This window comes from Balaenoptera acutorostrata, chromosome 4 (genome assembly GCF_949987535.1).
Source record: "Balaenoptera acutorostrata chromosome 4, mBalAcu1.1, whole genome shotgun sequence".
Lineage (NCBI taxonomy): Eukaryota > Metazoa > Chordata > Mammalia > Artiodactyla > Balaenopteridae > Balaenoptera > Balaenoptera acutorostrata.
This window is the reverse complement of record NC_080067.1, coordinates 139,715,559-139,732,347: the sequence shown is the minus strand read 5'-3', so window position 1 is coordinate 139,732,347 and position 16,789 is coordinate 139,715,559. Positions and strand designations below refer to the sequence as shown.

The 16,789-nt window shown below is 41.2% G+C and overlaps 1 protein-coding gene across 1 annotated transcript; it reads left to right on the top strand.

The window, feature by feature from the left end:
• Positions 1 to 8,816: 8,816 nt before the first annotated feature.
• Positions 8,817 to 12,631, top strand: C4H21orf62 (chromosome 4 C21orf62 homolog). The gene is made up of 2 exons (XM_007183701.2): positions 8,817 to 8,963; positions 9,167 to 12,631. The coding sequence occupies exon 2, from the start codon at positions 9,226 to 9,228 to the stop codon at positions 9,883 to 9,885; it is 660 nt and encodes a 219-aa protein (XP_007183763.2). The 5' UTR covers positions 8,817 to 8,963; positions 9,167 to 9,225; the 3' UTR covers positions 9,886 to 12,631.
• The last annotated feature ends 4,158 nt before the right edge of the window (positions 12,632 to 16,789 follow it).

Sequence of the window (16,789 nt, the reverse complement as noted above, 5' to 3'; positions counted from 1 at the left end):
TGATAACAAAGTGAATCAGCTACAGATATACACACGTTCCCATATCTCCTCCCTCCCGCATCTCCCTCCCTCCCACCCTCCCCATCCCACCCCCCCAGGCGGTCACAAAGCACCGAGCTGATCTCCCTGTGCTATGCGGCTGCTTCCCACTAGCTATCTATTTTACATTTGGTAGTGTATATATGTCCATGACACTCTCTCACCCTGTCACATCTCACCCCTCCCCCTCCCCATATCCTCAAGTCCATTCTTTAGTAGATCTGTGTCTTTATTCCCATCTTGCCACTAGGTTCTTCATGACTTTTTTTTTTTTCCTTAGATTCCATATATATGTGTTAGCATACTGTATTTGTTTTTCTCTTTCTGACTTACTTCACTCTGTATGACAGACTCTAACTCCATCCACCTCATTACAAATACCTCCATTTCATTTCTTTTTATGGCCGAGTAATATTCCATTGTATATATGTGCCACATCTTCTTTATCCATTCATCCGATGATGGACACTTAGGTTGCTTCCATGTCCTGGCTATTGTAAATAGAGCTGCAATGAACATTTTGGTACATGACTCTTTTTGAATTATGGTTTTCTCAGGGTATATGCCCAGTAGTGGGATTGCTGGGTCATATGGTAGTTCTATTTTTAGTTTTTTAAGGAACGTCCATACTGTTCTCCATAGTGGCTGTATCAATTTACATTCCCACCAACAGTGCAAGAGGGTTCCCTTTTCTCCACACCCTCTCCAGCATTTATTGTTTGTAGATTTTTTGATGATGGCCATTCTGACCGGTGTGAGATGATACCTCATTGTAGTTTTGATTTGCATTTCTCTAATGATTAATGATGTTGAGCATTCTTTCATGTGTCTGTTGGCCATCTGTATATCCTCTTTGGAGAAATGTCTATTTAGGTCTTCTGCCCATTTTTGGATTGGGTTGTTTGTTTTTTTGTTATTGAGCTGCATGAGCTGCTTGTAAATCTTGGAGATTAACCCTTTGTCAGTTGCTTCATTTGCAAATATTTTCTCCCATTCTGAGGGTTGTCTTTTGGTCTTGTTTATGGTTTCCTTTGCTGTGCAAAAGCTTTTAAGTTTCATTAGGTCCCATTTGTTTATTTGTGTTTTTATTTCCATTTCTCTAGGAGCTGGGTCAAAAAGGATCTTGCTGTGATTTATGTCATAGAGTGTTCTGCCTATGTTTTCCTCTAAGAGTTTGATAGTGTCTGGCCTTACACTTAGGTCTTTAATCCATTTTGAGTTTATTTTTGTGCATGGTGTCAGGGAGTGTTCTAATTTCATACTTTTACATGTACCTGTCCAATTTTCCCAGCACCACTTATTGAAGAGGCTGTTCAAACTTCCATTTTTATTTTTCGTCTCAAGTATTTAAAATTCTACTCTTCGTGTATTGTTTACAATGTAGATAGTATAATTATGGTATTTCTAATACCTTTAGAAATTAAAAATTATATCTACTGGCGAGGGGTTGTATTGGTGGGGTGAAGATCAGAAGCGTTTGGAGATCAAACCCCTTAGCTTGGCTGGCACAGTCCCGGTCTCGTGGCCCCAAGACACGCCAAGTACTCTAGTCTGAGATTTTGCTCAAGCACCTCCTCTATATGCAGCCCCTCAGCTTTCCTCACCCCATCCCCTCTCTTCTCAGTCCACACAGCAACATCTCTGGGAGTCTTTCCCATTTCCTCCTGCCCAACACTTGGTCTGTGTCTTTAATAAGCACTCACCATGCACATCACCTTATAGTTAGTTGCCCAGTTGTTTGTTCCCAGAGGACATGCGATGTTCCTTGAGCAACCCATTAGACTCCAGCAGTGAGCGAGGCCATCTTAACTGCTGTCCATGTCAGCAGGCAATGTGCGCCCTTTTTTTCTTTTTTTTTATCCTTATAAAAGACTTCTACAGACAAGTTTATTGACCTAGATGGAACATTTTAGAAAAACATTTTCTAAATGTTTACTGTAATGTATATTTAAATTTCCAAATGATAGTTAACCCAGGATTTTACAACTAAGCCTAGAATTTTGTTACCAACTGTAATAAAAAGCTTTTAAAACCCTTTAACAATCAATGGTATAAGTTTCACGTTCTCCTGAATATATAAATTTGGTATACTTCACTTCTACTGATAACATTTGTATTGTTTCTAAGAGACCTTAACTTTTAATTTTCTGGAACATGTTATCGTTAAGTCACAAATAGTCCTTTTATTTTTTTGTGATAAGAATGAATAGCAGGAGCAGCATTTGTTAAACCAAATCTAATATGAAACTGACTCTTTCTTGTGAGCAAATTTGAATTTTGAAACAGTAAAACAATAAGGTTTAATATAAAGCAAAATAATTTTTTTATGTTTATGATCTGCCAATTTCCCAGAAAAAGTTTTGTGGTGACTTTAGTTATATACCAGATATATTAAAATCACCAATGGACAACACATAGTTTATTCAGGTGCCATCTGAAAGTTTTAAAAATTTGTTGACATAATATCACTGAACTGTCCACTTTAAAATGGTTGAAATGATAAATTTTCTGTTTTGTGTATTTTACCACAATTTTTTTTAAATGTGTTGTTTCAAGACTTTTAGGTTTTATAAAGGTATTGTATTAGCATAACAATGAAAAATGTAAAAGACCATCTCTAATCTCATTATCCTATCAAGCATTGTTTACATTTTTTTTCACACACACACACACTGTATTTTATTTTTACAAGAGATAAATAGACTGACACCAAGCATTGTAAATGGATGACCACAACAAAAGCAACAATGATTGCAATTACCAAACACGAAACACACTCATACTATGTCATAATATTGACATTCAGTCCAGTAATCCTCCAGTGTGGGCCCTTTTGATAAAATACACTCCAGGAGTATGCGTACACGTCTCACTTTGTGGGATACACCTAAGATTCCAAATTGTCTCCTTTTCAGGAATTCCTCTCATTTTCACCACCTCCAAATCTTCAAGGATTTTTGCAGGGACACACTCTGGGGATTACATTTGGGAGAGACATCCTCACTTAGCTCCGCAAGTCCTGCTTCAAAGTGGGTTTCTTGGGATGCCCAGATGCTGGATTTCTTCTCCCTTTCTTCCCCGTGCTGCGTTCAGATTTATATTTCAGACTGTCTGCTTCTTGCTGGAGCATCTCATCAGTGTCTGCTTCTCTTACTTCTCCAGTTTCTTCAACTGAGTCTTTCCCTTAATTGTCTTTGCACTTTAAAAACAATCACTTCTAATTTCAAATTAAACTTACATCTGAATTAAAATTTGAAATCACTCGAGTTTTGATTGCTGTAAGGATTTGGAGAGTGTCACTCTATTTTCCCAAAATCGTATGTCTTGTCTTTTGTGTTAAGACTATAGAATTCAAAGCATCATTCTTCACGACATTTCAAATCTGTTTCAGGCAAATGGTCCAAAGGCTATCCTCCTGCTGACACAATATCTCCTTACTAGTAATACCTTCTTATAAACAAAACTAGTCCAGGTTGAAACATTCCTTTTGGAGCCAAGTATAAACATTATCTACATTTTGGGTGTAATCCTAGATTGAGAAGGAATCTGTGTGGAATTTGTTTTGAAGTAACTGATGTCTGTATCTGCTCAATTCAGGAGTCTTTGCTTTCATGCAGCTAGCTGCTACTATTAATTGCTCTCAGGATTTCTCCAACTGAGATATAAAAATAATATTTCAAATGAGTCTGAATAGGAGCTCCGGTTTCTAAACATGTTCAATGATTCAATGATCAAAGATTTAGCGGCCATACATTGTTTTCAGCATCTTGCCTGAAAAGTTTAGGTGGACTGATACCACCTGAGCTTCTTTTGTCACGGTTGCATAAAGCTGTTCATTGTATCTCACAACCTAGGTATGTCAGAAACTTCCAGTGCCCACCAGTACCCACATTCTCCTCTCCTCTCCTGGCAAAGTGCTGGGCTTCATTTCCACACTGCTTGCAGTCCATGTGGCTGAGCTCTGGCCCATGAAACGTGGGCAGAAAATACTGTGGAGGGGACTCCCCTGCTGGTCCAGTGGTTAAGACTCCCCGCTTCCCCTGCAGGGTTCACGGGTTCGATCCCTGGTCAGGAAACTAAGATCCCGCATGCCGCGCAGCGCGGCCAAAAGAAAAAAGAAAAAAAAATACTGTGGAGGACCTGAGGGCCCTAGAAGCTGGCCTAAATAAATAAATAAATAAATAAAGCCTGGGTCGCTGAATGACTGTGTGGAGTGGAGCACACCCTCCCTACCTCCACCCCCCCTTTAATGGCATTAGACTGCATGTAAGGGAGGAATGAACCTTTACCCTAGTTTCACTGTGCATTTGTCATTAGCGGGCAGACTGCAGCATGGCATAAGCAGAATGGCCACAGATAAAGCTCACGCCCCTCTGCCCCTCCCTATGCCCCAACCCTAGGGGTGTGGAGGGGGCTTATATTAGGACACAGTCTGCAAATCTCAATGATGGAGCCCACAAAAAGCTGGGATGCTGAGAAAATGATCTGTCAGACGAAGTCAGAGGATTCCAGCCCCACAGGACCCCTCGATTGCCCCTTCCCACTGCCACCCCTGCCACCCTCCTATCCTGTCAATCTCTCTATCCTACTTTTGATTTAAAAAATTCTGGTTACTCTATGCTAATTACATAGGTAATTTTACTTTTAGGTTTCCCACTCAAGAAATATTTCTCTAATCAGATATTATGAACTTAGCCACTCCCAGGCAGTCCTAGGTGCAGATTTAATATCCCATACAAATTGTTATTATAATTATTATCACATTACTCCGGGATCATTGGTTCCAGTGTGTCTTTGACTGGGGTATAACCCCTTGACGAAGCTCCTACTAGCTTTATTTTCTAGCACAGTGCCTAGCACAAAGCAAGCGCTCAACAAATGTTTACCGAGTGACTGAAAAAAGCATGGTTTACCAAATGTCAGTGTACCAAGACACTTTTAATTGCTTCTTATAGATATCCCAGTTCAAATTGGCTTGAGTAGGGAAAAAAACTTGGCTCATATATTTTTAAAAAATCAAGGAAGAATGTCAGGTGTGGCTTGATCTGGGTGCTGAAAAAAAGATTGTTAAGAATGTCTCTCTACTTCTTGTCTCTGTTTTCCTCTGTGTTGGCTTCATTCTCAAGCTCACCCATTCTGGACACAAGGCAGTTACCAATAGATTTGTATTTCCCTTCTACAAGCTGAGCAACCCCCAGAGAAAAAAGTGTCTTTCCCAACAGTGCCCCTCCTACTGTGGGCAGAAGCAGGTCAAGGGGCAGGGGCAATGTGATGTGTCTGTGCCCATTCTGCTTATGCCAGGCTGGAATTTGCCCACAGATGAATAGATACATAGTGAAAGTAGGGTGTTCATAATCCATGTTCAACAAACCTAAAGAAAGAAATCCATGGTAAAGCTGAAGGAGATCCTTAAAAAAATAAAAATAGAGCTACCGTATGATCCAGCAATCCCACTCCTAGGCATATATCTGGAGAAAACCATAATTCGAAAAGATACATGCACCCCAGTGTTCATTGCAGCACTATTCTCAATAGCCAAGACATGAGAGCAACCTAAATGTCCATCAACAAAGAAATGGATAAAGAAGATGTGGTACATATATACAATGGAATATTACTCAGCCATAAAAAAGAACAAAATAATGCCACTTGCAGGAACATGGATGGATCTAGAGATTGTCATACTGAGTGAATAAGTCAGACAAAGACAAATATCATATGATATCGCTTATATGTGGAATCTAAAAAAATGGTACAAATGAACTTATTTACAAAACAGAAGTAGAGTCACAGATATGGAAAACAAACTTACGGTTACCAGGGGATAAGGGGTGGGGGAAATAAATTGGGAGTTTGGGATTGACATATACACACTACTATATATAAAATAGATAACTAATAAGAACCTACTGTATAGCACAGGGAACTCTACTCAATACTCTGTAATGGTCTATACGGGAAAAGAATCTAAAAAAAGAGTGGATATATGTATATCTATAGCTGATTCAGTTTGCTGTATACCTGAAACTAACATGACATTGTAAATCAACTATATTCCAATAAAAATTTTTTTAAAAAACTGAAGGAGAAAAATGTCCAACTAGCATCTCTGTGGAAACCCCATCAATTGGTTACCAGGGATACTTGTCCCCTTCTGTAACCCTTCATGAGGCTTCAGGTGTCTGACCTCCTTGTTCTGGCCTTCAAGTTCCCTGATGTCCAGAAGGCAGCGCCCCTGTTGCTGAGGCCTAGCCAGGACCTTGACTGCTAGGAAGTTGCTCACAAATCCCTTTGGGGATCTCCAGCTCCACTGGAGAGCTCCAGGAAATCCATATCTTTTTCCCTTCTTACCCCTTGTCTTCTTCCATGCACGCCTCTGAATGGTAACAGCACCTAAAAGAATGAGGCTGACACTTTTGTCACCAGGTTCCAGCTGATGTATAGATGCCCATCCCTCCCTTTCCCTCTAAGGCTGGGGTCAGAGCAGGCCATTGATACTGATGACAGCATTCCTAGTTCTGGGATGATGGGGTTACTGGGACATGAAGTCCTAGAAACCTCCTGTGGAATCTGGGACAGGTGATCATCTAAAATTATCTGTATTTAATAAATTATGCACTGTTCCTTACTAAGTGGGGTACTTGCCACCACATTCTAACAATTTAAAACTCCTAAGCCTCTCATTCAGGGAGAATTCTGGATCTACATGTTTCTCAAAGCCCTTTCTTCTACTACAAAATGAACTAATGAATAAATCCTTTAAGAAAACCCTGTGCCATGGACCTAGAGATTGTCATACTGAGTGAAGTAAGTCAGACACAGAAAGACAAATATCATATGATATCGTTTATATGTGGAATCTAAAAAAGTGGTACAAATGAACCTATTTACAAAACAGAAATAGAGTTACAGATGTAGAAAACAAACTTACAGTTACCAAGGGGAAAGGTGGGGGAGGGATAAATTGGGAGATTGGGATTGACAGATACACACTACTATATGTAAAATAGATAACTAATAAGAGCCTACTGCATAGCACAGGGAACTCTACTCAGTACTCTGTAATGACCTATATGGGAATAGAATCTAAAAAAGAGTGGCTATATGTATATGTATAACTGATTCACTTTGCTGTACACCTGAAACTAACACAACATTGTAAATCAACTATACTCCAATAAAAATTAATTTAAAAAACCATTTGAAAAATCCATTTTTAGAAAGAATAAAAACACTACTTATACTTAAAAAAAAAATAAAGAAGAAAGCCCTGTGCCAACTTCAAAATAAACACAAACACTATCAAACGCCTTATCCAGTCTCCTGAATGGATTTTAGCCTACCTCTCTCCTATGATCCTATATTTGTGTGTACATTCAGGAGAGCTTTCTCGGTTCAGCCTTCCTTGTCTTCCTCTTTTGCACATGAGCTCTTGGGGCAGGGTCCAGGGCTTGTTCATTTTTGTTTCTTCTGCTTGGCCTTACCTGACTCCTGCCTTTGCCTCCTTCCCCTTCCCTACTTCCATAGCCTCTGGTCCTCATACACAGGCCTGACCCACCTTGGGCTCTGGAAGCAGAATCAAGTCCCTTAGAACATAAGCTTGTTGTCTTATTCTGGGCTGTATCCCCTGGGCTAGCAAAGTGCCTGCCACCTAGTAAACTCCCAATGGGCATTTGTTGAATGAATGAATGGATTATGATTGCTGTGAACCAATGTCTTACCTTCCATTCAAGTTTACTTGGCTGAGCTGATTTTTAATCTCCCAGCACTCACTCCACCAACCTGACGATGGACTTGTGCTGCCTGCCTGTGTACCTGACCCCAGTGTTTTTAGCTCTGCCCCCCACCTTAGATTTCACATTGACTTACTCTGCCATCTTGTAGCCTCATCTTGCTCCCTGAGGGGTGCAGGTCTGCCTAGCTTCTTTCCTGCTGTCACCATCCTCTTTGGACACATGTTTAACTCCCTGGAGTGACCTTCCATCAATCCTTCCTTACCACACTTCCTGCAGGGGGCCATCACTAGCTCTGGACTCTCCTATTCAGAGGTCTTATCCCCAGTATCTTGCCATGCCTACCACCATATGTACAGATGCACTGAACTGTATTGTTTGGTCTGTCTGTTCAGTCATCAGCTAACTCAGGAGAAATGTCCTTAGTTTTGCAAAACTGAAACCTGGTGCCCTATTTCATAATGTGAGTCTTATTCCAATCACACCACAAAAGAAGACCACACATCTATTACGTGCCAGGCACTGTAGGGCATTTTCCCCCAAATTGGACATCAGGGTTGCTCTTTAAATTAAACATGCATTCCTACCTTATTTAGGTCATTTAACCGTGCTTATATATTGCTTCCTTTTGGAGCCCTATAGTAAGTTATTTAATAAAGTCAATTTATAAAATTTGTTCTGGGAAAGGAGTAGGTAAATCAGGATCATTGTGATTAACTGGTGTGTGATTAATCTTTTCATTGTCGAGTAACACAGTTAAAGTGGATTCTAATACTGGACTAGGAGACCAGGAGAAGTATGAATGGTCCTACAAACAGATTAATACGATTGAGGGGAGCATGTTTGTCTAGTTAGAAATTGAAGTTTACCATTAACTAAATGTTTCACCGGTATTCATGCTGTGTTAACAGGTAGCACGTGGGTAGCTGATTCCGACAAGGAACTGTTTGCCTCCTGAATTCCAGGAAGTCAGATACTGGGGGCTGGGGGACGGATATGTGCCTGTTCAGAGAGTAGACAGGCGTTCAGTACTGGCAACGGGAAGTTTGGAGGATGTGCGCACTCAGATCACTCCAAATTCCTGCCCGCAGAGAGGCTGCGGTAGGTGTCCTGTCCGGCATCTGCTCTTGCTTACTTGTTGGCATGTTAGTCTCACTACCAACAGACATCACGGGGAGTTTTACAGCTCAGGTGAGCAGAGTTCATGGGATTGGCTGAGGCCTCCCAGGAGGTTCTGAGAAAAGAGCATGGCCTGCACTTGGGCTCCTAGCATTGCCTGCCTTTGCTAGAACTGCAAGAGAGAAAGTTTAAGACGGGTTATTTAGGGGGCTCCTTTTCCGGAAGCTGCACATTTCTAACGAGAGGCTGTGATAAAGCTGCACGTTTTCTTTCAGGTGAGTTCCAATGAATCGGCTCGTGAAGGGGGAACTCGCTGGCCCACCCTGAGGCAAGAATGGCGCCCCCCTCTGGGTGCAGCCTCCTTGTGATCGGTGCACTGGGCGTCTTTGCACTTGACTGCCTCGCGAGAGCTCAGCAGAACAGCACGCTGATTTTCACGAAGGAAAACACCATTCGGAAGTGCAGCTGCTCTGCGGACATCCGGGATTGTGATTACAGTTTGGCCAACCTGATGTGCAGCTGTAAAACCGTCCTGCCTCTCGCAGTCGAGCAAAGCAGCTACAATGACCACCTGACCATCTGGTTCACAGACACGTCTGCGCTGGGACTCCTGTTGAACTTCACGCTGGTCCGGGACCTGAAGCTTTCTCTGTGCAGTACCAACATTCTCCCCACTGAGTACCTGGCTATTTGTGGTCTGAAGAGGCTTCGCATCAGCACCGAGGCCAAGCATCCCTCCCCAGAGCAGAGTTTACTCATCCACGATGGTGGGGAGAGAGAATCCAGAGAGAAGCCCATGTGGTTACACCAAGGCTGGCAAACCTGTATGTATATCTCCTTCTTAGATATGGCACTTTTCAACAGGGAGTCATCCTTAAAATCATATAGTATTGCAAACTCTGCCGGCATGGCCAGCAACTTCCCCTCCTTTTCCTACTTTAAAACCTTCCCAATTCTAAGCAACAAAAGCTATGTTGTCACATTCATTTACTAACATTGTAGCTGTGTCCAACCTGTGGGACCTTTGGCACATTATGGATCATTTCAGCGAGGAATCTGTGAACAAGGTCATGGGTTTTCCTATCCTCAACTTCACTTCACCCCCAGCCCCCATTCTGCCGGCCCTCTCTGCTCTGCCCATGCCCATCCATGGGAAAACAAAATAAAAAGAGCCAAAAAACCTACTTGGTTCAGTCCAGAAACGTGCCTTGAGGGCCAGCTAGAGGCTAGGTCCTTGCTACTGGGGGCAGGTGGAGAAATGTCAGATCAGAAATGGAGAGAACAGTGCACCCCAGGAACCACTTAGTGGAGCTCAGCAGAGGGGATGACCCCCAAGAAAGACGTCTTCCTTCAAAACATTGCCTTAATTTTTTTTTTTTTTTTTTTGCTTCATTTTGTTAGATAGGTTGGAATTCCCCTAAGTAGAGAATGATGGACTTCAGCATTCTGAGACTGTGAGCGCCACAAAATGATTAGGTTCTCTTAGACTGGTATTTTCCAAATATCTTGTTAAGAATATTCACATTGAGAAAGGGGAGTCTTGTGAGTGTGTTTAGTGAAGGAGGTTTGAAGCTTGGAGGATAGGGTGGGACCTTAGGACCAAATGAGGGCACTAGGGTCCTGAGGAAGGGATACAGAAATAAAAATTGGAAGTCACAAAAACCAAGTGCATTGGGTTCTTTCCTTAGAGCAAGGCCTAAACCCAGGGAAAGTTTTCCTCTTCTAGCCCTTCACGTCCTTCTCTTGTCTTGCCTCCTATCTTCGGCCCCGCTGTACCACTTCCCCATTTTTCCTCTCATTGTCTTCATCTCCCTCCTCCTCCTTCTCCTGCTGCAGAAATCAGAACTTAGATTAATACCAGTAGAACTATGTTTGACTACATGAGGGACTAGCCTGGGAATGTAATAGTCCCTTATAACATTACTCCCATGGGTAAATATGCCCAGATTACTAATAGATAATTAACGAAAGAACTTTTAGCACTCGGTCCATTTGGAAGTTTAAGACTGGAAAGTCAAGACACTTTGTATGATGGGGTTAACACAAAATGGTTTTATGTGCATTGATACAAGGAACTAATACAACATATTTCTTTTTTAATTAAATTGACTTGGGGATTCCCTGGTGGTCCAGGTTAGGATGCCGCAGTCTCACACCTGAGGGCCCGGGTTCAATCCCTGGTTGGGGAAGTAGGATCCTGCAAGCCATGCGGCACAGCCAAAAAAATAAAAAATAAATATATTTTAAAATTAATTAGTTAATTAATTAAACTGACTCATCATTGTACGAGGAAAATCTTCTCTCCCAGAGACCCAACTAACCATTAAAGTGGAATATAAAGAATCTGTGGCAATTATGGTATAAATGTCTAAATTCAGAGTGCAAAGGATTTGAAACATTACTGAATTTATGATATCATAATAAGAAATAGTTTTATTATGAAATGACAGGCTGTCTTGGAATTGATGACTTTATATCACATTCATCACATTTTTCTCTTAACCTTAACACAGGGTAACTGAAATAACCTGAAATGTCTACATTAGCTTAATTGGTGGGGGATTTGGCCATTCGGGCTAATTAGCATGCATCTATAATGTCAGTGTTTAAATTAGGCCAAAACTAAGACCAAAATATGAATTCTAATAGAAAAATGTAATGACCTCATTACTGACATTGTATTTGAGAGGTAAGATTAAAGTGATGGAAAAAGACAAAGAAGAAAAAAAGAGCGAGAAAGAATGGCAAGAAGGATACAAGTGAAAAGATTAATAATAAATATATTTACTGTCATTAGTTACTGAAAATGTAACAAATTGAATTTTAATAGATTTTTATTAATAAAGTATAACATTAACTGATGTTAGACATTATGAGCATCTTAATGTGCATATCTTCCATTTGGTGGCTTTTAATAGTTTCAGAGCCATTTCACATGTGTTTTAAGTGATTCTTATAAGAAATAATTGTGGGTCAATGGGACTTAAATCAATAGAGGAGGAAAGCTAATTAAGTTATAAATCAAGTCTGAGGTTGCCAGGTTTCTAGACTGAAATGCGGTTCAGGTTGTGCTGACAGAGGACAAATAAGCATATACATAGGGAAACATGGCATTTGGTGCTCAATCACAAGGTTGGGAGGACAATAGGGAGTGGTGGGGATTGTGGCAAGCTGAGCATGCACATCCAGCTGAAGGGTCCATAGCAGTGCAAGCTGGCTGAGTGTCACTGCCATGGGAGAATACAGCAAGGCCAGATCTGATCCTTCAAGGGAATTAGGGGCTCCAGGTGATTTGTAAATGTTGGCACATTATTCTGTTTTTTATTTGTTTCTTTAAATACCACTGTGTGGGTCAAACTATGTCAGTAGTCCCCATGGTGTCTGGGACTAGCCATTTGTCACCTCTGATCAGTGGTGTGCTAGTAAAAGTTTAACCGCCAGCTCTCCCCCCAAAAGTCTGTGTGTAGATATAAATGTGCATAAGTTTATTATAAATTGTATTGATAGAAAGGATGTGCAGCACACAATTTACAAATGATAATAAAATGTGTAACGCTCTTTATTATAAACTCTGTACGCAATTAACTCTCAAAGAATGCTTTAGTTGATTTTTGCCAAAATCTTGTATCCAAAGCCAACCTAGGGTGGCAATTGATGAGCAAGTATAATTCTGGCATAAGTGTTCATTGATATTTTCATTTATGTTAGGAGTAAGAGGAAAGTTCAACAATAAAGATGTATGTGGGAATGTCACTTGTTAGTCAATGATGTAAGCAACTTCTTTGCTGAATCAAATAATAGGTTTCAAATACTGGAGGAAATTTTCCTCAGTTTAGGGGACTAGTCACAATGTAAGGGCTACAGACATGATACATTTTTAAGTTTTGTCTGCACTGTTAACATTTTTCCCATCACACTCAACAAAATAAATAAAACCCTGATATGTAGTGTTTTAAAAGACATTTTAAAGACCTATTTCTTAGCTTTATCCACTGAGAGGGCCAAGAAGCAATGACACTCCTGTAGCAAAAAGCACACCGATACCTACATTTTGGTTCCTCAAAACCATTCCCCATTAAAACAAACAAAACAACAACAACAAAGAAAATAGGACCCCGGGACTTCAACACAGGGAGCCCGGGTTCGATCCCTGGTCGGAGAACTAGATCCTGCATGCCACCACTAAGACTCCGCATGCTGCAACTAAGTCTGCACGCTGCAACTAAAAGATCCCGCAGGCCGCAACTAAGACCCGGTACAGCCTAAATAAATAAATAAATAAATAAATATTTTTTAAAAAGAAAATAGGGCCTTGAAGAAATAACTGATTCCACAGGGCTAGGGCAGCAAATATTTAAGGGTGAGCCTGGAACATCTTAATGTGACAGAAAGCAAGAAAAGCTCAATAAATTGATGGGGACATATAAAAAAATATAGGAGTCAGCTTAAAGAATTCCACTGGTCACAAAGGGACTATCTGAGCATCAATATGATCAATTACCGGGGCTTCCCTGGTGGCACAGTGGTTGAGAATCTGCCTGCTAATGCAGGGGACATGGGTTTGAGCCCTGGTCTGGGAAGATCCCACATGCCGCGGAGCAACTAGGCCCGTGAGCCACAACTACTGAGCCTGCGCGTCTGGAGCCTGTGCTCCGCAACAACAGAGGCCGCGATAGTGAGAGGCCCGCGCACCGCGATGAAGAGTGGCCCCTGCTTGCCGCAACTAGAGAAAGCCCTCGCACAGAAACGAAGACCCAACACAGCCATAAATAAATAAATAAAAATAAATAAATAAATAAATAAATATTGTATAACTTAAAAAAAACCCAACAGATTTATTTAAAATATATATATATATATGATCAATTACCAGAGTGGATATATATATATATATATGATCAATTACCAGAGTGGATTTTAGCATATTGACTTGAAAAAAATTCCATGAGTTAGTACTGTCAAAACAAAGGAAGGAAGGAAGCAAGGAAGGGAGGAAGGAAGGGAGGGAGGGAGGGAAGGGAGGGGAGGAGAGGGAGGGAGGGAGAAAAAGAAAGAAGTGGGAATGGGGAAGGGAAAGTACTACTTTACAGAAGAATGGCAACTAATATATATAGAAGGAATAATAGAAATACAAAATCACCATTTTGCAAACACCACAATAATAATTCTGAAAAGAATCATTAATGGATGCTAAAAGGATTGGATGAAATACTGTCTAAAAGTATTATCATCCTGCAGATTAGTTATTAACCACAAATGGTACCTTTATGATGGAGAAAGGTCCCTATTTAGGGACTGAACTTAATGGGACAAATTGGCATCATGGGCTGCCTGATGTGATACACTGAGAAGGACACATTACCTATGTAGTATTCTTGCCTAAAACGTTAAACCTGCATCTAATCCAAATCCAAATTGAAGGACATTCTGCAAAAACAACAAATAAGCAAACCAAAAAAACTGGCCTGGACTTTGCAAAAATATCAGTGTCATGAAAGTTTAAAAAAAGGGATGAGGTGTCCTAGAATGAAGGAGACAAACCAGTAGTGACAACTAAATATAATGTGCAATCTTCACTGGGTCCTGAATTGGGGAAAACCCAACAGCTATAAAAGACAGGAGAATAGGACTTCCCTGGCAGTCCAGTGGTTAAGACTCCTGTGCTTCCACTGCATGGGCTGCGGGTTTGATTCCTGGTTGGGGAACTAAGATCCTGCATGCTGTGCGGCATGGACAAAAAGAAAGGGGCAGGAGAAGATAGATGTCTCAAGCAAAGAGAGTAAATTTCTCTTTCTCTGACTTTCGGTTATATTCAGGCCCTCAAAGGATTGAATGATACCCATCTGCACTGGTGAGGGTGATCTTATCTCTACCAGACACCCTCACAGACACACCCAGAAATAATGTTTTATCAGCTGTCTGAGCATCACTTGGCCCAGTCAAGTTGACACATAAAATTAACTGGCACAGACAGAAAAAGGCAACTCCATAGAATAAGGATCCATTTTATCTAGTGAGAACAAACTGCTGTCCCCTTCATGATGGAAAGGGTCTAGTATAATGAAACTGGCTGGTCCTCCCAGGGAGTGTTCCATATTGGGAGATCAAGATTGGTCTCTGCTGTTGACAGGTTGGATGCTAAACGGATCAGAGGTCCATGTTGAATCCATACAGAGCCTTCATCCCTGACACCATGGCTACTTTGTTCATGAGCCCATTGGGTAAGCACAGGAATAGCTAGGGGAAGAGGTAGACTGGTATCTATAGAATGAGTCATCTCATCCACCTTATTATTGGGAGCGCTCTTTTTGGTGGGGGCACTTTGGAGTATTCACACAGACCCAAACATCCTCTTACCTGTGCCTATTCTGAGTCTGTCCCTATAACACTTCCCCGCATCTCCTTGTCTTATTCCTTCCAAGTCCTGTAACATTCCCCCCAGCCTTTCTTCCTCTGGGTTTTGTGAGAGAAGTAAACCATATAGAAAATGATTTGAATGACTATTCTCTCAATTCTCCCAAGATGGAACACACCTAGATGCATACAAGGTAAGTTCATTTATTACGTAAAATGGTTACCTTAGGGCATTATGGCTAATTGCCTCTAGGAACCCCAGTTGAGAAGTGGTGATCCAGCCAAGCCATTAGTTACTACCAATGAGTCAGAATAGATCTGTAGTTCTACCCATGTTCTTTGCAGGCAAAGCAGACAACCAGATGAACTGCTTGGTGTTCTGCTGCTGGGAAGGTTTCCCTTCACTGCTTCCCTCATGCCTATGCCTGATTGGGGCTATAATGCTACTGAGCCCACTTCAGATGATGCCAGCACATCATGTGGAACCATATGTGTTCTAGACTTGAATTGTTTCTTCCTTAATCAATTGGTCATAGGTATGGCTCAAGGGACACGTAGCAATGCATCAAGAGTAAGAGCAACAAAGCACAGGGAACAGGTAAGTACTCTTTCAACTTGCTTGTGTCTTCAAGATCGCTAGCATCCAGTCACATATATACGACTTCCACTCATTTATAGAGGGCTGTTCTGCATGCCCATCATTATATTTTTAGTAGATCAGATAACTTCAGTTTATTTGGGGCAGCTAAGATCATACGGTCACTTGGTGTCCCATGGTTAAATATTCAGTCTCTATTAGGGCTCACATCAAGCCAGGAGCAATTTCTCAAAAGGAGAATACTTATTTGTCATTTAATTGAATTCAACTTCAGCTTACTACCTGATCCATATTGGTCACAGGCCTAAGATTCACCTTACTATGAGAGTATTTAAAGCCACAGGACTTAATTTGGTCACCTAACAAGAGAGTGAAAAAGAGGGCCCAGGATCAAAAAATAAAGCACCTGAATACTTAGGGATCACTTAGAGGAGAGCCAATAAAGGGTTGACAAGGTTAGTGAGGAAGGAAATAACATGAGCCTGGGATGTTTTTGAAGGAATGGTGTTCTGGTAAACGTTTAATAATCAGCTCTCAAGGAAAAAGGAGTCTAATTTGAGGCATTTGCTGATTTCCATGGTGTAAATACTCCTACCATGGCCAATTTCAAGCTACAATGTGGCATCACTGAACTTGAAGTTGGGAGGAGATGTGCAGAATCAGCTCTGTAATCTAGATGAGCCAGCCCCAGCACACCTTAGAGAGGACCGTGTTTTCAGTAGGAGAGTGGGGTCAGTTCCGTTGAAGGCTGTTGATGGGTCAAATAAGGTAAACATAGGAGGGTCCTCTGGCTTTGCAAGAGGTAAGGCATTGGTGACCTCAATAATGGAAGTGTTAGTAAAGTTGTAAGGACAGAACTCAGATTGGAGAGGTTTGAGGAATGAATGGGACATGAGAAAGGGCTGGAGTTAGTGAAGACAAATGTATGGAGAAGTCTCGCTGTGAA